The 24,530-nt window shown below is 33.1% G+C and overlaps 2 protein-coding genes across 2 annotated transcripts; one reads left to right on the top strand and one right to left on the bottom strand.

The window, feature by feature from the left end:
- Positions 1-123: 123 nt before the first annotated feature.
- On the bottom strand, positions 124-10,482 carry LOC139489290 (4-aminobutyrate aminotransferase, mitochondrial-like). Its single transcript, XM_071275565.1, has 13 exons — positions 10,326-10,482; positions 9,409-9,533; positions 8,207-8,324; positions 7,896-7,945; positions 7,265-7,345; positions 6,213-6,305; positions 5,734-5,860; positions 5,118-5,266; positions 4,321-4,458; positions 3,168-3,335; positions 1,489-1,635; positions 893-1,004; positions 124-429 (listed from the first exon to the last, which is right to left on the bottom strand). The coding sequence occupies exons 1-13, from the start codon at positions 10,387-10,389 to the stop codon at positions 308-310; spliced, it is 1,494 nt and encodes a 497-aa protein (XP_071131666.1). The 5' UTR covers positions 10,390-10,482; the 3' UTR covers positions 124-307.
- Positions 10,483-12,308: 1,826 nt separating this feature from the next.
- Positions 12,309-23,419, top strand: LOC139489292 (uncharacterized). Its single transcript, XM_071275569.1, has 8 exons — positions 12,309-12,563; positions 12,994-13,163; positions 14,526-14,676; positions 17,514-17,698; positions 18,400-18,556; positions 19,011-19,094; positions 20,978-21,053; positions 22,491-23,419. Exons 1-8 carry the CDS (start codon positions 12,494-12,496, stop codon positions 22,978-22,980), a joined length of 1,383 nt encoding a protein of 460 aa, XP_071131670.1. The 5' UTR covers positions 12,309-12,493; the 3' UTR covers positions 22,981-23,419.
- Positions 23,420-24,530: the final 1,111 nt, after the last annotated feature.

Below are 24,530 nucleotides of genomic sequence, written 5' to 3' on the forward strand. Positions count from 1 at the left end.
GTTGCATTGATATTGTTTTTCTTAGTTTCACTTCAGTGTTTCTGCTGTTCCGATTTTTTTTCTTCTTATAGTTGATGTGTTTCACTCGGTTTTAGTTTTTTTTTTTTCCAATCGATTTATGACTTTTAAACAGCGGTATACTACTGTTGCCTTTATATACTACTTGAATACATTTGTAAATTAGCTAGCAAAGATTTAAAGATTTCAATATTTCAACTTATTACTGAAATTTCAAATTGTCTTGAATAAAATAATTCTACATTGCAAGTGTAAATAAATAGGAATCAATCGATATCATGATCAGAAGTTAGTTCATTTCTTGGCAAACTGAATTCAACTTGTCCAGAAAAATGTCGACATGGTGTTTCTGTAAGGTAAGAGTGGGTCTCAGTCTGAGTGAGCTTTCTCCACAGGCACCGGTATTAACACCTATAACAATATCATAGTGTACTGTAATGCTTTTCTTTGTACAATTGGCTATTTTGATTAAAACATTTTTGAATCAAGTATATCATTTTATTTTCAAATATCTTTCATATAACAATGTAATAAATAGTGTCATAGAATTATGTGTAGTCTCCCGGACATTCAGCTTTGAGAGCGGTGATTTATTCTTACGAGATACTCAGTTTTAAGGTATATCATTGTACTTATTCTTGACCAAAAGGAAAACGTTATTTTACTGAATCTTAGTGTTCGTTGTCCCTTGTTTCTCCGTTATTATATATATCGACACATTACCAACACACTAGGGATTTGCTGAAAACCAGATTTTCAAGTTAATTTTTTGTTTTTGTGGTTTCGGTTGCTTTTCATAAACGCATGTCTTATATGTCCTTTTATTTATAATACAGGTCATATATTGTAGACTATTATTAGGTGTATAGTATACCTTTTGATAATAACTTGGATATTGCTTTATTTCTATCGTCTATGGTTGGAAAATCTACTGCTCCCGTTATGCCTAAACCTCGTACTCTGCTTAGCACATCCGGATATTTTTTCTGAAAATGATGGTTTGCAAGTACATGAAGAACACCAACATGGTTTATGCTTGAATATGAGTTATTTTCATAATGTCCAGACAACTTTTCCCAAAAGAGTAACAATATATTTTAAAGAATACAAGGTTTTAGTTAGAATAAACTCCACCATTGGAACATCCTCAAAAGTTCTTGTTTTACAAAGAACAAGACAAATTTCAGGTCAAATGATCAGATTACGTAGCAAATTAAGGTGTTCCCGTTGCATTAGAGTAACTATGTACTAAATCCTCATATATAAGTACCTTTTATCATTTTCCCCCATACGACTGCCACATATTCCATCCCTATCCCAGTATAAACAGTCAGTAAATTTGAATGATTTCAAAATCGATGTTGCTTTTATCTTTTTATCTTGAGCAAAAAGGGGTATCAATTAATTTACAAAACATTATATTTTTACTCGTCTGAAGAGTACTCAAATAATTAACAATTTTAAACTAACCTGTATTTTTTCTACTTCAGGCCATAGATAATTTCCAATTTCTGTAACTCGATTTAGAAGATTGTCCCGCTTGATGACTTTAATTACAGCCTCTAGTAAAACTACCTTTGATGGGTCACCGACCCATGTGTTAAATATTCTGAAAGCCTTTAAAGATAAAAAGACACTAATTTAAAGTCAACGACAAATTGAGAGAAAAAAAACCGTCAAATTGAGAGATAAAAAACAGAAAATTTCACAAATTTAAGTTCTCACTTAACAACTCAGGGAAACAAATACTATTCTCAATTCTAAATGAATATACTCCAAATGTTATTATCTACAAAATAACTACTTCAGATTCAGGATAAAGGAAATAATTCAAATTCTACAAACTGCAACAAAAACACTCAATTGACTCTTCTGAATGTTTCATTGAATGTGTCTTTAACATTCATGGTAATTGGACATCTTACAAAAACATAGTTTCGACCTTTGATAAAAACCAATTTAAAAATTAAAACAACACTTTATAATTTTATGCGTCAGAAGTAATTTTCTGGATTTGCCTTCCTCGTGTACATTCGAAGTTTTCTGGATTAACCTTCCTCGTGTACATTCGAAGTTTTCTGGATTAACCTTCCTCGTGTACATTCGAAGTTTTCTGGATTTGCCTTCCTCGTGTACATTCGAAGTTTTCTGGATTTGCCTTCCTCGTGTACATTCGAAGTTTTCTGGATTTACCTTCCTCGTGTACATTCGAAGTTTTCTTGATTTGCCTTCCTCGTGTACATTCGAAGTTTTCTGGATTTGCCTTCCTCGTGTACATTCGAAGTTTTCTGGATTTGCCTTCCTCGTGTACATTCGAAGTTTTCTGGATTTGCCTTACTCGTGTACATTCGAAGCAGGATATTTGAAATAAGAACCGAAACAGTTCAAAATTCAACACCAGTTTCAGTGAACAAGACATATGATTCTAGAACGGTCTCCATCAAGTTCACTCGAAAGACAAATATGAGGCGTTTATTTATACAATGTCTTTTTTCTGACACATAAATAAATTATAAAACATTCAAAATGGCTAAATTAAATATGCCTTTAATAGATACCATAAGGAATATGGAAATAAAGTGATGCGAACCAGACCTCTCCTAATTTCCCTAACAGTCTGGACACGATTCGTTCCTTTTAATATTGTTTGACAATGAATATACCTCTAATGATTTTTATTAATTTCTAAATTATAAAGAAATTGTGATTCTGTCAAAGAGGTTATAAATTGGTAAAATGCAAACCCTAACATTTGCTACATCTAAATATAAGTGTTAAGAAATTGGAAACAACACGTTCATAATTCTATGCGTCCGAAGCGCTTTTCTGGATTTATCTTCATCAGGAACGCTCAAAGCCAAACATTTGAAATCAGAAGATGTATAAGTACCGAAACCGTTGAAGAGCTATATGACAAAAATACCTGAATAAATAGCCAAATTCATCTAAAGTCAACTTTGCCTGAGGGAGTTGAAACCTTAGTTTCTTAATAATTTCAAAATTTATAAACGGACAATTTTAAAAACTATCAGTAACTATCCAAGCATAATGAACGCATGTGTGTCTTCAAATTCTAGCAAATGCTTAGAGATTGTCTTGTTAAATGTAAATTCCAGAAGATAAAAAAGTAATGGAATTAAATACATTACCTCCTGTGATCTGTATTCAGACCTGTAGTAAAAGCCTCCAGTTAACATCTTTTTACTAAATGTAACGATATCTGGTGGTTGTTTAAGATTGAAATGTTCATGAGCCCAGAATAAACCTGTTACACCACAACCGGTTTGCACCTCGTCTAAATTGAAACAGATATCATTCTGAAATAAGAGGGAAAATAAACAAAGGATCTAGAAAATCGTCATGCTACATTTCTTCTCCAAATTTTAAAAGTGAATACATAATAAGTGATAACATCAATGACACCTTCCAACAAAATCACGGAGTATACTAGTAGTTGTTTCCTATTTCTCTCTCTGACCGGTACGACTCCAACACATGGTCGTCCATTTAGCTGTGTGCATACATGAAAACGCTGAAACTGTCAGAATAGGGACGTTGAATCTGAAACAACATGAAGAATCTTACGGGTGCCACATGTGGAGCAGGATCTGCTTACCATTCCGGAGCACCCGAGATCACCCCTAGTTTTTGGTGGGGTTCGTGTTGTTTATTCTTTAGTTTTCTATGTTGTGTCGTGTGTACTATTGTTTTTCTGTTTGTCTTTTTTTTATTTTTAGCCATGGCGTTGTCAGTTTGTTTTAGATTTATGAGTTTGACTGTCCCTTTGGTATCTTTCGTCCCTCTTTTACAACAACCCCCTAAAGGCGGCCATATGTGAGACAAACTCTCTTTGTACATGTCCAACGTAATCTCTCCCTTTTAGAAGAATGCAAAATGCTGTGTCCTTTGCATCTGAAGATCCACATTCTTGGATTGATTGTCAATTTTTTCATACTATAGATGCATCTGATATTTGCAGGTAGACGTTATTCGAACATATCTTTTCTATACAATGAAAACTATGGATAATCATTTCTTTTGATGAAAATACAAAAGACTCATCAGTGACGCTCGAATAAAAAAAAGTTAAAAAGGCCAAATAAAGTACGAAATTGAAGAGCATTGAGGACCAAAATTCCTAAATGTTTTGCCAAATACAGCTAAGGTAATCTATTCCTGAGGTAGAAAAGAAACACGCGTCTGGCCTCATAAATTATAATCCTGGTACCTTTGATAACTATTGATCCTGGAAAACAGCTATAACACTGTAATGAAAACTAAAAAATATGAAGGAAGAATTACCTTGATACATATATCTTGTAAACCTTGAAAGAATTGTGGTGAGGCAAAGTTGTCTCCTCCCTCTCCCTGTATTGGTTCTATAACTACTCCAACAATAGGTTCACCCTTCTTCTTCCACGTCTCAATTAAATCTTCAACCTTAAAAATATATTCATACATAAAATTATTCATCTATGTAAGACAATTCTAAGCGTGTTCATTATTAATTTAATAAGCACAAAAACGTGAGATAAAGCATACGGTTAATATTTTGCATAAAACGTAATAACATTTATTTTTAGCAAAATTATGTAATACACAAATTATCATTTTCCTAAAAAAATAATAAGATTGATGGCACTTTCAGCTCTGTTGGCTATTTCGAGGTCAGTTTTATTGGTTAGAAGAGTTGGAAAGCCTGTAGAGAACCACCGACCTTCATTTGGAAAACTGACAAACATAGTTGTTCTAAGATTAGTGTCGTGTAGGACTCGAATTCACAACCTCACTGTTTTTCGACTAATAATACGAACAGTCAGCGAATATGTATAACACATAACTTAAACTTTGTTTTACACCAAAGGCCTATGTGTGATTTCATTTCTGTTCATTATTATAGACATTTATGAATATTATATTGAACATGGCATGAGTAATATTTTCTTTACATGATCAAAATAATTAGACACCGGAATTGTTTTTCTTTTTAGTTAATGTTTTATTTTGCCAACTTAAGATAAATCTATTGTGTTTGAAATGAAAATGTGTTTAAAATGTTTTCATTACACTAGACAATAACATAGAGTACAATATACTACCTCTTCAAGGCATCGTTTCTCCTCGGCTTGATTCTCTCTGACGTTGTCCTCTAAGGGATACTTTGATATTGGAAATGTAGCAATAGGCCATTTAGGTTGTGGGAAATCTAATTTATGCATAGGTTTAGTATGTGTTAGAGCTAATGCACCTGCAAAATCACACAAATTTTAAAAACAAACTTCAATAGAAGACAAGGATACAGCAGTTGACTTACAATTGCAAAAATGCAGAAATTTATAATTTACTTCAAACTTCAATACAACTACCATGTGGTTGTCTCAATTTATTTTAATGTACAAGATACCTAACTTATCAGACTAGTCATGCCCCAAAAAGACATTTGATTCACACCAGTGTACCTATTGTAACTAAGATGATTTTAGTTTCCATTTTGACTGGAAGGGTCTTAATTTTTTCACCATCCATTGCTTATAAATTTTATGTTGGTACTACATCATTAGATATAATTGACTCATACATAGTTTTCTCATCTGTTAGTTTTAGTTTGTTTATTTTAACATATAAATAGTTTATAGAAACGAGCAGTATTAAATGGGTCAAGGTTATCACAAAGTAACAAGCCCTCTAGAAGTATTATACACTGGATCTACGTACCCATAGTTCTTCCATGAAAAGCATTTTTAAAAGACAATACAGACAAATTAGGGGTGCCTGGAAGATCATTTGTTTTACACGACTGAAGTTCTTCTTGTGTTGGGGGAGCTCCTCCTCGTTTTCTTCTCTACATTAAAAAAAAATACATGCGCCTGAAATATGTTGTTTTTAGTAATAAGAGCATGTCATGTTTCTAATATGTAAAGTTTTATGATTGAAAATCTCAAATCTCACTGTGCATGTCTTCCTTGAAACAGATAAAAAATATGTTACGTAGATTTAAAAAAAAAAAAAAAAATTCAATATAAAAGAAGACACCGTTTGAAGTTTGATTTTATTGAAATAATTTTTCGAAAGAGTTTCACAATTATGACAAACAGACGCATAATGCTGAAACAACGGCATCGAAAATTAAAACTTGGCTACGCAAGTAAACTAAACAATTCAACTGTTAAAAATAATCATAATTAAAATTTTACCTGAAAAGCAATAAACATTGCTTTCTGTGCATGTTCAACTGAACAAGCTCCACATGCCATGGTCTGTACTTCAGAGAGACCAGGTGGTGCAACCTATGTAAACATTTAAAGCTCATAAGTATCATGCTAACACTGTTATATGATTTTATGATTTAAACTTCGTTTACATGGTGGAACAATGAATTGCATAAGAGTCGATCAAACAATACCCAAAATAGTATTAGACATATTGCTGAAATATTCCATTGCATCATGTGTAAAATAAAGATTCAATGAATCGTCAATACTAATACAGAAAGGAACTACACCCAAAATATGAAAATCCCTCACACGGTAACACCCAAAATTATGCAGTTCTAGATCAAAATATGAAAATCCCTCACACGGTAACACCCAAAATTATGCAGTTCTAGATCAAAATATGAAAATCCCTCACACGGTAACACCCAAAATTATGCAGTTCTAGATCAAAATATGAAAATCCCTCACACGGTAGCACCCAAAATATGAAAATCCCTCACACGGTAGCACCCAAAATATGAAAATCCCTCACACGGTAGCACCCAAAATATGAAAATCCCTCACACGGTAGCACCCAAAATATGAAAATCCCTCACACGGTAGCACCCAAAATTATGCAGTTCTAGACCAAAATTCAAATCATCTCTTAAATCAAAGAATTTGATAATGAAGTCCTTCTTTTAAAAACAGAAGATTGCTTACATGTAACGAAAATAACGGACCGACGGACAAGATCGTCATTAATTATGTTAAAGTATATATGGAAGGTAGTTCAAAGTAACATCTTGAGTGTACAAACCCAACAAATACGTTTACATGTAGATCATTTAGTGAATCATGCATTTTATTCGACAATTATACAGTTCAAATGATAGCTACCAATGCAAGTCATTTGTGTAAAGTGTTTTATACGCTTCATACTCTATACAGTTACTTTTGTACAAGTTTATTTTGACATTTTCGCTGTGTTCTTGTTTTCGTTCAGTTATTTGTCTGATTTATGTATATATTGGTTGATAATAAAGTCCTACCGCTAACAGTGATGTTTGTAATCTAGTTATCCAATCTCCGGGTGGGTAACATCCTAGTGCCGGTCGGTTCACAAAAGTCGACTGAAATTAAACAAGCATGTGCATGCAGTAGAACCATAACATTTGGAGAGAAAACATATACTTTTATTCATAATATATTTCGGTAAGTTATCAATGTCCGTTAAATGAGAAAGTTTTAAAATAAAATAAACAAACATAACATGTCAAAAGGGAAAGATGGAACTTTCGAACTTGACGCCAAAAAACCCTGACATTCGATTGAATTAATAGCCTATTCATGAAATACGCGAAAGGACATTGATTGCCATGCATGTGTATATGTTATTGAATAAATTTTCAATAAGACGGTTGCAGACAGCGATGAACATAATTGCGTTTCTATGTATTCTCAATTATGTAGAGCCAACTGTATTGGAATACGATAACTCAATCATTTCACAAGTTTATTCTACTGAGGTCAAAGTCTTTTTTTTTCTTCAATATATTACTTTCAAATTTATATAGCTGCACTGTAGTTTTTTTCTTTTATAACAAGAATTGGTCACATAAAATGTTTCAGTTTTGAAATTATAAATATACACAAATGACAAAATTCATAACACACACATACCAAATTGTCTTCGTTCTTCACAGCATCAATCAAACTCTGGTGGTTATACCCTAAAGAAAATAAGAATAAATATTGATGCTATAATGGAATTCGTGCTTTATGATAAAACCCAGTTTAATATGACTTATAGAATGACAAAAAGGTGAAGAAGATATCAATGTTTATGCTGACGTCCGGTGGCTGCTTGTCAGATCCCGGCGTCATACACCATAGGGACATCTGAACTACTCTTTGTGGAATATTGTGCATACCGACTGAAATATGTAAACATAAAAATGTATGACTATCCGTTTGTGTAGAATTATACATACCTATGGGGATAGAAGCAATCTGTGTGTACAGATCCAACATACAATTATCATCTACGTCAACAAGGTAGTTCCCATAACTCTTATCATAGTCAGCAAAGAACTGAACCGCTCCTGTATTCTGTAATGATTATTTTAAAACATTTACAAATATAATTAATAGGACAAAATCTATGAAAACCGAAATTTTAGGTGTCTATTTTTTGTTCACTTGTATTGCAAGGTCGGTTTCTCATAAATGACCTAAAGTTAATTCATGTCAGCCGTTTTGGTTAGAATTGATGTTATATATATTTCCTAACTTTAAAATTATAAAATAACACATATCCATATTCTAATTATGTCAAGCACACTTTCTTATCTGCTGAGACAGCGCCTCATTGTTAATGTCATGCACGCATGTTTAGTCGTCTATTTTTTTCTAATCTCCAAGTTGACAAGGATTTAGAAATATGACCTTTCTTTGGACAATGCTAGTTTGGCAGTAATTAAGTCGGGTGTCTGTTCGGCTAAGTGGGATATATCAATTCGCAGTTTCGTTCGCTCAGAATAAGAAACGTTGTCTGGAGACAGTGTCAAATTGTCTGCGTGCAAGTTAAAGATACCTTGCAAGAACACTGATTGGTCCATAGGTAGCCTGATACAGACATAATTTCAGCCAAAATCTTCTACACCATTTTTCAGTTGCAGTCAAAAGAAAAGCAATGCATTCATATAGAATTCACTCATCTTGTCTTCTTTGTGTATTGAAAGCAACATACTGGATTAGTCCCTTATCGGATAAGTGAATTTTCACCATGTAAGATCTTAAATACATGTCTTACACAATTTTATTAGAATTATATCTCCGTTTTTACTCTTATGATTCGTCAAAATACGCGTCCATACAGCCATCAGGTATAAAGAGTGACTAATTCGGAGATCTAATTTTTTTCTTATATTGCGTATTTAACAAGAGATTGTAGAACATGATGCCGTGTAAATACTTTTCTTATTGGTGAGGTTTTATTTACAAATCTTGACTAGAAACAAATTATATAAACAAGAAGTTTATTTACATGAGCTTTTAAAATTTGAAAATGCTATTCGAGGCACCAAAACCTGTTACGGAGAAAACAACTTTAACACAAACTAGTGCAGAATATTTCATTGCCACTATAACTGACCATATTTTGAAGTCAAGAAATATAAATCCTAGAACAAACCTGAATACGGTCCAGTTCTTTTAACAGCTGTCGAGACTTTGGTCCAGGGATTTCCGTTCGAACATTAGGAGAAGATGGCTCAACTGTTGCAATTTTCTGTGAACAAAAGGCTGGTCTGTGAAATGCTGAAAAAAATGTTTACGAAAATCATGGTACACTACGGAGCCCCGCTATGGACATGCAAAGAAAATTAATTATATTGTGCGCACAAAATAATATACTGTGCGCACAAAATAATATCTTGTGTGCACAATTTAAATATACTGTGCGCACAATTTAAATATACTGTGCGCACAATTTAGATATATTGTGCGCATACAACTAAATCAGAAAAGACACAGTCATCTTAACAGTGATCCTACCAGGGACATTATGGCATGGCATTCTCTGCAAGGTACTTTTTCGTGACAGTGCACAAGTATCATAGAAGAGTTGACTCTGTACATATATATGTATATGGCTGTGTACTTTCTGTTTTAAGTTGTATGTAAGCTTTTCGGACGAAAGAAATTACTATGTTATTCTCGTTTTATAAAAGGAAGCTACTGTATAATAATATCATTTAGGAGTTGTCTCACACGGTTTATTGTAGTTTCCCCCGCATTCAATCTGAGTTAAGATAATGCGACCAAAATTACACATATTATACATGTACATCATGATCATCTACATGTATCATGTGTACCTTAATCTTATAGTGTTGTTTTGCAAAGGAAATCAATTTCATTCACATTTTATTCCATAAGTGATTTTACATTTTACTTTTGATTGAAAATTAAATATATCATCACGATTGAGAAAAAGAGATAGTATATAATATTGTTTACACACTAGCCGTTTGTTTTCTTCTCTACGGGTCGACATCGATCAACGATCAATCAATAAACGGATGAATATAAATTGAAAATATCACTCACCTCGTGAATTTTTAAGTGCATCTTTCCAAACGAGCGAAAGGCATTGTTTACTGCAGCAATGCATCTTTTAAAATGATTTTAGTTTATGTGTACACATCCAAGCCTGTTTAAGCAGTACACGTATCATTTTATCAGGTCATTTACACGAATAGATAGTTGATAAAATATTTCTTACGTTTTTGTCGCGCAGAACTAATACATAGCTTTGATTGATTGGTTTAATGTTTGCCTAACGTACAGTGGCAAATATGCCATGCATGTTCAGGAAGAGAACAAATAAACAATGAGTACGGTACCAGACGTATATAGTTCATTATGTTCATATTATAGATGCAGTCGTGGATGAAAGTCGGAGAAAATAGATTGCAACAGGAATTTGATGACCCAGTATATTGGATATGAACAGAAATTTTACCTTGCAACAGGCTACCTAGGGCCTCAAAGAGTTGTTGCAAGTGTTCTCAACGTGCAGAGATAATCACTGTATTACTCTCTCTACATATACGATACTTCGGGTTTAAAGTCTCCATTATGACTGGACGTGGCTGTGTACTTATACCATCCCGACTGTGGCAAGAGTACGTTCATTTGCCGCTTGAAAGCAGACAGACGATATCACATATCTATAATTCCCAATCCCCCTTGGGATAAAATAGCTTAGAAGCAATACACTTTAAGGGTTACATTCCTGTATTTGTTACATACAAGTAATAAAGAAAACTTAAGTATTTTATTGGTGTTTTACAAAATAAACTTCTTAATAATATAAGATCAATCATTTCATTCGTCGTTTATCTATTTTTCGAGTGTGGAAGACGCGAGTTTGGTCCCCTGTCGGCACAAACCAGACATGAAAATTGTGCTTTATAAATTGGCGCTGCCTCTCAACTGAGTATACATTATTGTAGAGTAAGAGCATCAAATATTCGACTCTGAGTTACAAAAAAATTATTAAGGTAGGGTTACATAACTTCCTGCGAACTGCATTTTACTGCTTTTCACCTCGTGAACTATCACGTTAAAAATCCTTTTTTCACAACCAAATCCTGAATATCATACAGCAATTTTAAGATGAAAAATGAGATTATTTTTTTTCAAGTAGCAATAGTTGAAACATATTTTGTATTTGTCACTTTTTTCGGGAATGGCAGTATATTATATTGCTATGAATATAGCGTTAATGAAAAGTAATGTAATATCTTATCTTACTAACTTGTAAAAAATGAGAACGACTTCCAATGGCAAATGCAATCGTTTAAATCGCTATCCTGAAAAACTCAAGCTAATTGAGTTCTGAAAAACTCACGCTAATTGAGTTCTGAAAAACTCGAGCTAATTGAGTTCTGAAAAACTCAAGCTAATTGAGTTCTGAAAAACTCAAACTAATTGAGTTTTAATTTCATTATGGTTTTGTGTGTTTTAATACCTGTTAGTATGATACTGATTCATTATAATCTGTAACCGCATTGAAGACGTATTTATAAAATAAATATATGAGCTGCGTCGGATAGAAATCGACCTTATGCAAAAACGTAGATATGTAAATGCATAAGATTGGTTGATTTTGGAACATTCATATACGAAATATAATAAAAATAAAGGATGAAGTTTTGTCTGTTTTTAAGCATTCGATAAATAACTCAACTATAGCACAAAGCCCTAGACTTTCTGTTGAACTTCTTTTCAAAACCAAATAGGTTAATCATGTATTGTGTATATTTGCATACGGTCGATTTCTATCCGACGCGGCTCATATGATAAAATAAAATTTTGTCAACATTAAGCTATTTCTTTACTAAGATTTACATTAAAAAGCATGTGTCTGAAATAAAAAAAAAAAGTCTGTCCCGCGAATACTATGCACGCATGATATAACTGCATTACACTTCTTATGCGTAGTTTGAATCAACTACATTGTACGTGCTTACCCTTGTTTTAACTTTTTTATAGTGAAAGAATGTAGCAGTACAACCCTACGCGTGTATTTAACAACGTGAACAATATCCGATATATGTCGTAGTTTTTCCGGCTTTCCTCCTGTTTTGAAAATATATTGATAATATCTAATCGCCAAACACTTGAGTATTATATCCGATCAACTTGGTTTGACAGATTTTCATTAAATATGTTACTTGCGAATAGGATGTGTACCAACTAGCTGGGTTAAAATGGATAGGCTGTGTTTTGTTTTGGTTGTAACGGGTCTTTTGTTATACTGCGCAGAAGAGAGCGTCAGCGGTAAGATTTTCGATTTTGTATGTCCTTTAACGAATTCAAATTCATATTTTAAAAAAACAACATGATTGTGCAGTTTTTAAAAGTCCTACAATATAAGAATTCGAAGGTTCATATCATTTACCTTCAACAATTTTATCGGATATTTTTTAATAGGACACTTTTTAAATAACATTTTTGATAACTCTTATGCCAATATACATTTCTCGTGCGCCAATCTACATATTTCTTACGCCAATCTACATATTTCTTACGCCAATCTACAGCTCTCTTACGCCAAGCATCATTTCTGCAATATGCCAATCTTGAATCATTCGACTCTTCTTCAGTGGACATAAAAAAATCTAACTGTAACTTATTTCAAAGGATAAACGTAAACTGAAAAGCTTTCCGTAAGAATGCATATGAGAATTGTTTATTCTGAATTTTCCAGTATGCAGCCAACAGATCAACTCGTCAGTTGGAACGATACAGCCACCAAAAGGCCGAAGGAATGTTAACTGTACATATGTGATCAATAACCCTTCTGGAGATCCAGTTATATTAAGGTTTCTTCATGTCAACATTCAAAATTCCTCAGGCTGTGTAAAGGCTTATATAGAGGTAAATTATCTCAGTTTGTCTTTATGTTTGAGTGACTCGTTAATTTATTAGGAAGAGATTATGTAAAAAACAAACATATTACAAGGACAACTATACTACGTACAGGATACTACTATAAGTATATTACGTCATTATGAACGAAGAATGACAGCAATGTCGCTAGTTTTAACAATGAGAATTACAAAAGAGAAACTATTTATTAATAAGAGGCTTCATGACAGTTTGCACACTTTTGCAAACATATAGAAATGAATAAGACCTAATGGTTTACAAACTAGCCCTTAACGATCTTTATAACATAATTTATTATACTTTTATGGGAAATGGAAGATAATTTAAGTCAAGATGTTTCCAAAATCGTACTCGTTTGATCATTCTACATATAGCTTGCTTCTCCATATTACGCTGTATGTACGTTAAGGAACCATTGTAACAACTTTCTTGCACTTTCAGTCATCGGAAACTTCATCATTTACCTAAATGAGTAGATTTTAAGTGTGATTTTTTCATGCCATTAAACATATCGGTGACTGGGAAAAAGAACTATGGTTACTTCAGTCTTCATCCGACCGACAGGAAAACAATGGCCAATCTGGGGATTCCGTTTGACTGTGAGGTGGGGGTGTACAAGTATATAGCCACGCCCCGTCATAATGGGGAGGTTTAATCCGATCCCACGTATTCAGAAAGTGATATGTTCTTTGTACATCAAACAATCCTGGCAACTGCTTGAACTCTTTCACGGATCCGAAGGTGGTCTGTTCCAAGCCAAAATGTCTATCCCTATCCAATATACTCTCATTTTCCAGTGGCAGTCCAAACTTCTCCGACCTTCATGCCAGACGGTCTCTCTTACTGTAACAGGACCTGCCTATTGGATATTGTTTGTTCTCCTCCTTAACATGTTTGAAATACTTGCCACTGGAAGTTAAGCAGCCAACACTCAATCACATAACTGACATAATAAGAACAACCTTAGAAACATTTCGACATATCATTTTTGTCCATTTCCAATGAAAAAAATAGAAATGACACAGCATTATTAGAAAAACGCGATTTTAAGATGTAAATAAAACATTTCAGACAACTCATAAAATGAGGACAGAAAGAGTAGTTGGGTTTACGACAAATTGAACAAAAAAGGCAACTGCATTGATGTTAACCACTCATCGAATGTTTTTAATCGGTTGAAACTGGATCATAATAATCCCGTTCACACGTGTGTCTTCTAGTATGCCATGGCCAGGAATATCATCACAGTGATATTTTATTTTATTGACATATATCAATTTATTAATTTGACATGTATCTATGGTATTTATGTGATCTATGTCTATTATGATTAGTTTACTTTTCTCTTAGGTTAAAGATGGTACAGAAGACACAGATAAGCCAGTTAGATTTTGTGGAAGTTCCATTCCAAGACCTATTTTTGCTGTCTCTGGTGTTTTGACACTGACCTTAGTATCCGAAGCTCCTGTCGATTCCAATACCTTCAAGGCCGAATTTCACAGTGCGTATAAAAAATAACCTACGTATTCATAATAATCAATAATGGAGTATTTACTCATCACGTACATGTATGAGGGGCTGGATAGGGTTTATAGAATAGAGAAAAGTGGCCAAATAAAATAAAGAATAGATAAAAATCAGCAAAAAATTAAAAAGAATAATAGGGAGCAAAAGTATAAAGAATAACTGTCGAATATAAAAGAATAAGTTTATAGGATAATGATCTGAAAAAATGAAGGATGTACAGAATAAAGAAACCAGCTTATTACTGTGCAGAAAATGTTAACTGAAAAGTCTTATTCTCGAGAATTTTACAGAATAAATATTATTATTTAAAGATATAAAAAAAAAAGCCATATAAATCTTAAAAATACAGAAATTAGTGGCCCCATTCTTACCCTAATACTCATGTATCATTTCTTAGATTATGGAATGCAAATTCGTAAAACAAATAATATCAGCAAAGCGTTTGGATAAGAACTTCGTATCGGTAGAACCTCGTATTTCCCCCGTTTCTAAGCCTCATACAAATAAATTTCATATTTCAAGACACTATACGTATATTGTTTTTATACTGAAATCGATAAAAAATTAGAAATTAAAAAAAAGTATGTAACAAATATTGTAAAAAAAAAGTGTTTGGAATTTCCTTCTTGGGGTACCATTTTAGGGTATTTCCCTATGACCCTAGTTCAGGCGGTAAGGCATTGACATTTTAAGGAATTGGAAAGGAAAATGAACTTAATTAATAACAGTTAATACACATTGTATATAGATTAACAATTTGAAGACATAACAAGTTTAAATTCATAAAAGTTTGACCATTGTTACTACACATTGTCATGGTTGTGACGTGACGTTATTGATGAAATACAGTAGTTCCGGTAAGAAGGCGGGGCTTATAGGTTAGTTGGGGTCATTGACGTATAAAGCTAACGTTTATACGTATAGCTTTATCTGTATAGTAAAATAGCTGATTGCAGTCCATTGCAGTATAAAAGAACTTATCTCTGTGATCTTATGACAAAAAGGTGAACGTTCACTTTCCTTTTGTTAATATTCATGGTTTCGATGATGATTTTCAATATGCATTTGTTTTGTGGAGTATATTTCTAAACAGGTGCGATTTTAAATTTTTGGCAGCGGGATCTAAGGTTCCAATGAACTCTTAATGAATTTATCTCAAATATATATACATGAATGTTTACTGTGGAATTATGATAAACGTCTCATACACAAGAGTTGTATTTCATCGTCATATTAAATGCATCCGGAGTCTCCTATATTAACCATATTTAAGATATTTTGGATTGATCATGCTTTAGTTTCTAATTAACCATAAAAACAAGATATCTGAATTTTCACCAACTTATTTCTGAAGTGATCATGTTAAATTATCTGGTTTACCATTGTAAAGTTATTTAATGAATGGCTATTATCTATTTTGAATTTATTGAACCATAAAACTAATTTTTGACTCTTCACATTTTCGCGGATTATGTAAAATGTGAAGAGTCAAAAATTAGTTTTATGGTTCAATAAAATCAAAATAAATTATTGCCATTCATTATAAATAAATTTCTTTCAAAAATAAGGCTCAAGGAACATTTTAAATTAAGAAATAATTCATGGAAGCCATATATTTGTTGGAAATTTACACATGGCCTGGGCCGTGATATTCGAATTTTATCCTGAGCGTTAGCGAGGGATAAAATTAACGAATATCACGGCCCAGGCCATGTGTAAATTTACAACAAATCTATGGCTTCCATGAATTATTTCGATTCTAATAGGACAAATACGATCATTAAAAAACTGAAGCGATGATGGGTATACCGTGTGTGTGGCTGTTCTATTTTACCCACTGTTCGGTAAATGTAAAACAAATCTAATAAACCTGCATGAATGATTTCTTAACTAACCGCTGGAAAAAATGTGATTACTTTTTTTACTTCTCAGTAAACCCAACATTTGCAATTTTAGATTTGCATTTTTTATCGTAAGCTACCGTCAAATTCACTGTTGACATGTTGTAACCAAGGAGCCGCCATGTTGACTTGCTGAAATCAGTAAATGTGCGAATATTGCAATAGAACAGAAAACAAGCAACACCTACCTCAATACTTTATTTTAATGCAATTGTATCCGAGTTTAGAAGGTAAACGCAATCGAAAAACCTTCAGCTTTGACGTTTTCATTCGTATGACGTCATGTTATGAAATGCCGTTAATGCGCAAAAATCACTACTGGAATTTCGCGGAATTTTAATTTGTTTTGTTTTTGTCCATTTTTCCGTTCTCTAATGTGTAAATTCTTTTTGTTATGCATCATAATCAGAATAAATGCTCTGTAGGGTTTTATTCAATTGTAATTGTTAACACAGCGAAATCCACAACCGTTTACACATAGGTTACGATACATGTGGATTTACGTGGGAGGCATATTTAAACAGCCATTTGTGTACATCTTGGAGTCTGCGCTAAGTATAGATATATCGAGAATTTTATCACGGTGTTGTTTACAAAGCGAAAGAAGCACGTCATATTAGAATTATTTATATTAACAATAACAACGTACACACATGTTGGCGTATGAATACACAACGTCAGAGTGGGCGTGTCGCCATCAAAATTGACAGCATTGAAAATAAAACTAATAATTTTAACCAATCAGAAGACAGTAAATACACCAAATTTATTTATTCATTGATGTTGTAATTTTAATTGACTGTGTCGTGGTTTTGAAATTTCATGTTGAAGCCTATTGATTTTTAATAAAAAAGGATTTTTTCTCGGTTGATTCTTATTTTCAATAACCACATTGATATCATTTCTACAGACTGTTCAGATTGTATAAAGAGGATCAACAGTACAGACTACTCATTAGATTATATCTCTGATCCCAATAGGGACCCATTGGTCACAGATTTTGTTTATCTTATTGAGAACGATCGTCCAGTTATACTGAAGTTTACATCTATTAATTTGGATAAAAGTAAAGGATGTACATTTGAATATGTTCAGGTAACCTTATGTTTCATTCTTCTGTTACAATTACATGTATTTAACTAAATAAAAAAGATTATCAAACAGAACTTATAATAGCTTTCATTGACTAATATACTAGTACATCTAGCTTGGTCAATTTTAATTCGGAAGCGGATATCCATGCAAAATGAAAGAGTTACCTACTTTCTTACCTAATACATGACGATTTTCAAGCAGAAATGGCGTATCGCTAGTGTCATACATTTATAATAATCCGTTTATAGATACATTAATAAATTTTGTCATCCTGGTTACCTCGAATATAGAAAATCCATGCCGAATGAAAGGTACCAAATCGACTTTTACAAAAAAAGCGAAGAAACATCAACTTTCGAAACAGCCTAAAAAGAACTACAACATGTAAAACTATGAAAAATAATTGATCCCAATTCTGACGCGCAAATCAAGAATGGTTCCTTGTAACGACCAGCATATTAGGTTTCATAGACTCTGAAATTATCATCGATCTTGCGGTCATAAAACTTTCGAGTACGATTTTTGTACTCAGACTCAAGAATCAACCAATCAAAATGCTGGATTTCATGTTTCGAGCATGACTTTTGAGCTCCGAGCACTGAGCAAAGTTTTATGACTTCAACCCAACTGCCGTTTTCCCCTTCTTGGTTGATAAATCTTTTGCTGTAACAATTATTTTTTTCTCTCCCTTTTTGAAACAGATTAAACAGGGAACTAGCTACAACTCTCCAGAAAAAGGCACTTACTGTGGAAAAGACATACCAAAGCCTATTAGTGTACCTCAAGGACAGTTTTCTATAATATATCATACAGAAGAACCTTTCGGAAATCATGGATTTACTGCTTATTTCTACGAAGGTATTACAAAATGTATATATATTTACTGTTACTGTGATAAGTTTACAACTACTGAAATTTCATTTGCAACTTTGGTACATTTTGTCATAATGCTCTTGTCCTTTATAACACCGAAGGTTGAAATCTTTATGATTTAAAGCTTGTCAAGACTCTGGCCGGACAATTTGAAATATAAAATATGGTAAAAACAGGTCTATTTTTTTTCTCTTTGGATGTTAGTTATGTTAGTTCTGAGCTAATTGTTTTTAACGGTAGCGTTCTGACTGAACACAGATATATTCAAATGTCTTTATAATCAGGGTAAATATTATAAGATAATGTTGTTGTAAATTTTGCGTTTTGTTTTTGTAAATTAAGGTATATTTAAAAAATAATAGGGAATTGTATAACCGTGATAACTACTCTTTTTTGGTGTCTTTTGTCTGAAATTCATCACTATATGTTATTTATATAGATAATAGTACGCAATTCTTACCAATTCCTAGTCAAGTTCTGGAAGGAAAAGGAAAATATGTCGAAGATAGAACATCAAAGACAGGTATATAAACTATCATATAACTGTACAATAAAAATTGATGATACATGTACCTAAATAACACAAAAAAAACGTATGATACCGATGTTACAGTTAAAATGTATAGCTAACTATGCGGTATGGGCTTTGCTGATTGTTGATGATACATAAAAAAAATGTATGATAGCGAAGTTACATTATACAACATATGACCCCAAAGTTACAGTAAAACACGTCATTTGATACTGATGTAATAATAATCAGATGCTCCGCAGAACGCAGCTCTATACGACCGCAGAGGTAGAACCCTGAACGGTTGGAGCAAGTATGGACACAACATTCAAGCTCTAAATTTTGATTGTGATTAAATAGTTGACACAGCATAGGTTTCTGACACAGAATGAATGAGGTCTTATGAACTTTTTTTTTTTGCTTTTGAGCAGCACACTATGCTGTTGAATATTAATCATCTAAAAAAAAAAACACTTTTTATTTTCTGAAATCTGAAATGAGAAAAATTGACTCCCCCCCCCCAAATTATTTTTCACCGCCACTTTTCCCTTATTTCAAAAATAATCTCAATCCAAATTTCTAATGGAGTTTGCAACAATAACTACTCATTTAAATACTTCATAAAATATTAAAATATAAATTGTCATGGTTAAAATTAATTTTAATTAATACGTATTAACTTCTAAAAAAATAAATGCATTGGGAATGTGTCAAAAGGGACACAGATGATGCCCTCGCTAGCATATAACGTTATAAAGGGACATAACCCAAAACCTGTAAAAGTGAAGCTGCCAAAAAATGAGCTTAATAAACTGAGTTTAGAAGTAATAAGCATTATATACACATTTAATTAAATTTAGTTGAGACAAACTTAAGTTAAGAGAACAGAAACTAAAAAAATCGTAAATTTTACCAGTTGTAAAGGGGCACAACCCTAGAATGGTAATCAAAGTGCTTGTACTCACTGAATGGTAAAGATTGCTTTAATTTATCAGTTGATAGTAAAGTGAATACATGTATTACATTGTATATTGTATATAGCATTGATTTAAGTTGATTCAACTACTATTCTGGACAAAGAAAGATAACTCCAATTTTCAAAGAAGATTTCATAAAGCATTGGTTTTAGGTGATTCAACAACCATTCTGGACAAAGAAACTCCAATTTATTGTCTGGAAACTACAAAAATGCTTGGTTTTGGTCCCTTTTTGGCCTTTTATTCCTAGACGGTTTGTCCCATAACCCTTTAAATATATCCCAACCTTCTTCTTATGGTATTAAACATTGTGGTACAATTTCAGAACAATTGTAAAACTTATACACAACTTATTGTCCTGACACTAGATAAATGCTTGTTTTGGGCCCCTTTGGGCCCCTAATTCCTAAACCGTAGGGACCATAACCCCCAAAATCAATCTGTGGTTATAAACATTGTGTTAAAGTTTTATTGATTTTATATTTACTTATACTAAAGTTATTATCCGGAAACCATCCGTCTTCGGACGACGCTGACGACGACGACGACGACGAAAACGTGATACCAATATACGACCGCAAAAATGTTTGCGGTCGTATAAAAATTGTATGATTACGGATGTTACAGTGAAAACATATGATATTGATGTAACAGTGAAAACATATGATATTGATGTTACAGTGAAAACTTATGACACCGATGTCACAGTTAAAAAAAACGTATGATACCGTGCGCACCACATCAGTTTCTATGATAGCCTTTTAGTTTTAATTGTACAATTATTCTTATTGTTGTCTTAAATAGCTTGCTATGCTGTATGAGTTTTGATCATTGTTGAAGGTCGTTATATATTATAAATACTTTATATTGCATAAGAAATCTGTAAATGGGACTTAATGATTTTATACTATTTTTTAGCTATCTATGTGATCAGTACAGTTGGGTTTTGTATTGCAACTGTCTTTGCAGTCAACGGATTAATCATTTGGAAAAGGTATTTACTGCTATTACAAAAACAGTCGAAACATTTACTAAATTTTATCATCGGTATTTGGAAATAATTCGTAAATATAACTCAACATGCAGACATCTTATACGTTCAGGTATTTCACATCCACTCTTTTATGGTAATATTCTTTACAAAGCACAAAAATGTCAGTATTCACCTCAAAAGCTTACAAAACCTTTAAACAGACTTATTAAGAAGGGTTATAGTTACGATACTGTTATCAGGTCATTAAAGATTGCATATTTTGGTTTTAATATTGATTCACTTATAGGGTCTTTGCATCGGAACTAAACACATTTATTTAAAAAAAAGTTGTTGGCATGACACGGGTTATGTTCTTCTCATATATTTTATGAAAGTATGATATTAAACCCCTAACGGGAGGTATTGTGACTGATATTCATATGATGAAGACATAATCTTTCAATCAGTTTAATTGAGGTCTGGAGCTGGCATGTCAGTTAACTGCTAGTAGTCTGTTGTTATTTATGTATTATTGTCATTTTCTTTTTTCTTTTGTTACACCTTCTTCGGACTCGGACTTCTCTTGAACTGAATTTTAATGTGTGTATTGTTATACGTTTACTTTTCTACATTGGCTAGAGGTATAGGGGAGGGTTGAGATCTCATAAACATGTTTAACCCCGCCGCAATTTTGCGCCTGTCCCAAGTCAGGAGCCTCTGGCCTTTGTTAGTCTTGTATGATTTTTAATTTTAGTTTCTTGTGTATAATTCGGAGTTTAGAATGACGTCCATTGTCACTGTACTAATATACATATTTTTAAGGGGCCAGCTGAAGGACGCCTACGGGGCGGAAATTTCTCGCTACATTGAAGACCCATTGGTGGCCTTCGGCTGTTGTCTGCTCTATGGTCGGGTTGTTATCGCTTTGACACATTCCCCATTTCCTTTCTCAATTTTTTGTATCTACTAACACGAATACACATTTATATAACAAACATACAAAAACTATGAACATATTTTGTTCACTTAAACTTTAAAATTTATTTTTGTCTGTGTTAATTGACCTTTAAGGTCTTATCTTTCTTTTAAGACTTGTTTTACAGCAGAATGCATTGACTGTGTGGGTAAAGGTAATATCTTTGGCGCTTGCTTGCTAGCTTGACCGTGAAGTCATTATTAGGTTAGGTAAACTACCTCCTTTAAAAGTAGACTTGACCGACAGATAACCAATCTATCTGTCTGTATGACTAGACTTCTCCGAAAGGAGGGTAGTATACCTTACCTAATAATGACTTCATGGTTCAACTAAGAAGCAAGCTAACCAAGTTTCTGCCTATACCTATACACACTCAATGCATTCTGCTGTAATCTTATTTTAGTAAAGGCATGCCATAACTTATTTAAACACATCATTTTTGTTCTTGTACAATGCTTATATGATGTCTTTTTATTCAACAGAAGAAGCAGGCAAAAGAGAAATAAAGTCGAAACCGGTCTTGACAAGTATGCCACGCTACAGAAAAAAGAACAAAACCCACCAGCCGATTATGAGAACGAAAATATAAACATAATATACAACCCAAACTATGTCGTATCTGGCAGTCCGGACCCTTGTGTTATAACAAAAATTGAAAACGTTCACAGTTCTACCCCTAGTATCCTTGACGACGACAGTGAATCACCTTCTAACCTTCAATCAGTGAAGAGCAGTGGGGATACAGACACCGACTATGCTTTAGAAGAAGGTTCGTACTATGTTTTAAATATCGCGTCCAAAAATAAAGCTTTAGTGTCTGGCAAAATGGATGACAAAAAGGAGCGCAAAAAATCCCAAGAATATGCAGATGTTGGATTTGAGGAAGATTCCCGTTTGCATTCGACGGATACACCTGATAAAATGTTTGAAGGAGTAACATTGAAGATAAGTGATGTTCATCACAACCTATAGGATACAGCAATGAACACTAGTCTGTTCGTGTAAATTTATGTGTGCTTACGCTTCAAAGCTTTGCAATCTCTGTACTGTTAGTTTCATTAAGAAGTAGTCGCAGTATATAAAACAATTTGTCTTTTGACAATTTTCTAAACAAAGATAATTAAATACAAAATAAGTAGACAGTGAATAAAATATTGATAGGAATAATTTATGGATACGACAAAACTTAGAATCTGCCATGTCTTGATTCTGAAAAGAAATATGTTGTGGTCATAGTGATTGTGCTGACTATGTGCAATACTCGGATATACTAGTAACATTGCTTAATGTTGCGCAAGTTTCTGCAAGGTCTGCCAGAGTCTTTATTGTAATCCATGAAATGATATGATTTTGTTAGAAATGTGTCATTAGCATGACTTTGATTAAGAAGGTTAAATTTATGCCATTTAAATTTTTTTCTAAATTAAGCAATGCAGAAATACAAGTATACAAGTCAATAGTTATCAAAGGTACCAGGATTATAATTTAGTACGCCAGACGCGCGTTTCGTCTACATAAGACTCATCAGTGACGCTCATATCAAAATATTTATAAAGCCAAACAAATACAAAGTTGAAGAGCATTGAGGAACCAAAAATTCCAAAAAGTTCACTCTCAGATACAATTACACCAACCAATTCAAATGCCCTCTCCGATACGGCGGGGATATAACAACTGTCCGTTGCAAGCGCCTATTCTTTTTGAAGTAGTTTAGTTCTACAGACAGATATATTGTTTATCTGTCGGACTAGTCCACCCTTAAAAGAGAGTACCTAACCTTATAATGACTTAACGGTTCGGCTAGCATCAAGCTAACCAAAAAAAAAATACCTCTACGTAAACACTCAATGCAATCGGCTATAACTCACTTGCTGATTAACTCTAACTCGAATAATTCTGCGCTCTCTAGCGGCCTATAGCCTATCGAGGCATTCGGAGATTAGACGGAGATCGACGGAATATAACGACTGACATTATTCTCGTTAGATTAACTCTGTTCAATTTCATGCAATCTTCAACATGCAGATACAAGTACGGGACATCGGATTAATTCAGCGTCACATATTGCTGTTTAGAAAATTTGGCAACATTGTGAAATCCTCTCTTTCTTTTTTTTTTTATTTAACTTTGAATGCTCAATATTACCTAGTCAGAAAACGTTGTCAATAGATTTAGCGAGCTATCTAATCTAAGATCTGCTCTTAAAGTGTTAACTGGTGTATTAAAATATGGTAATTTATTGATTCTTCGATCAAGCTGTTAATCCCACAGTTTGAAGGAAGTCTGTTTGTCTATGATTGGATGAGTTTCACATTCCTTGTAGGTTAAAGAATCCTTGCATATAATATCCGAGATGTGCGTGCGTGATTTGTTTCACGGCGAAATTTCTGACACCTTTATAATATACCCTCATTTTCAAGTGGGATTGGAAATTTCTGTCTTCATTTTGTCCACCTTAACTTTTGATTGTTATGTTAATTTGTTCTTGTTTTGAATATACAGGAAATTCCTGCTGCTAAATG

The sequence above is a fragment of the Mytilus edulis genome, chromosome 9 (assembly GCF_963676685.1).
Source record: "Mytilus edulis chromosome 9, xbMytEdul2.2, whole genome shotgun sequence".
NCBI lineage: Eukaryota > Metazoa > Mollusca > Bivalvia > Mytilida > Mytilidae > Mytilus > Mytilus edulis.

Coding starts and splice junctions, on each gene's coding strand:
- LOC139489290 (XM_071275565.1), bottom strand. CDS start 10,389: ATGCATTGCTGCAGTAAACAATGCCTTTCGCTCGTTTGGAAAGATGCA. Junction 4,459..5,117: donor AGAAACGATGCCTTGAAGAG/GTAGTATATTGT, acceptor TATATTTTTAAG/GTTGAAGATTTAATTGAGAC. Junction 3,336..4,320: donor TACAAGATATATGTATCAAG/GTAATTCTTCCT, acceptor CTCTTATTTCAG/AATGATATCTGTTTCAATTT.
- LOC139489292 (XM_071275569.1), top strand. CDS start 12,494: ATGGATAGGCTGTGTTTTGTTTTGGTTGTAACGGGTCTTTTGTTATAC. Junction 13,164..14,525: donor GTGTAAAGGCTTATATAGAG/GTAAATTATCTC, acceptor CTTTTCTCTTAG/GTTAAAGATGGTACAGAAGA. Junction 17,699..18,399: donor GTACATTTGAATATGTTCAG/GTAACCTTATGT, acceptor TTTTTGAAACAG/ATTAAACAGGGAACTAGCTA.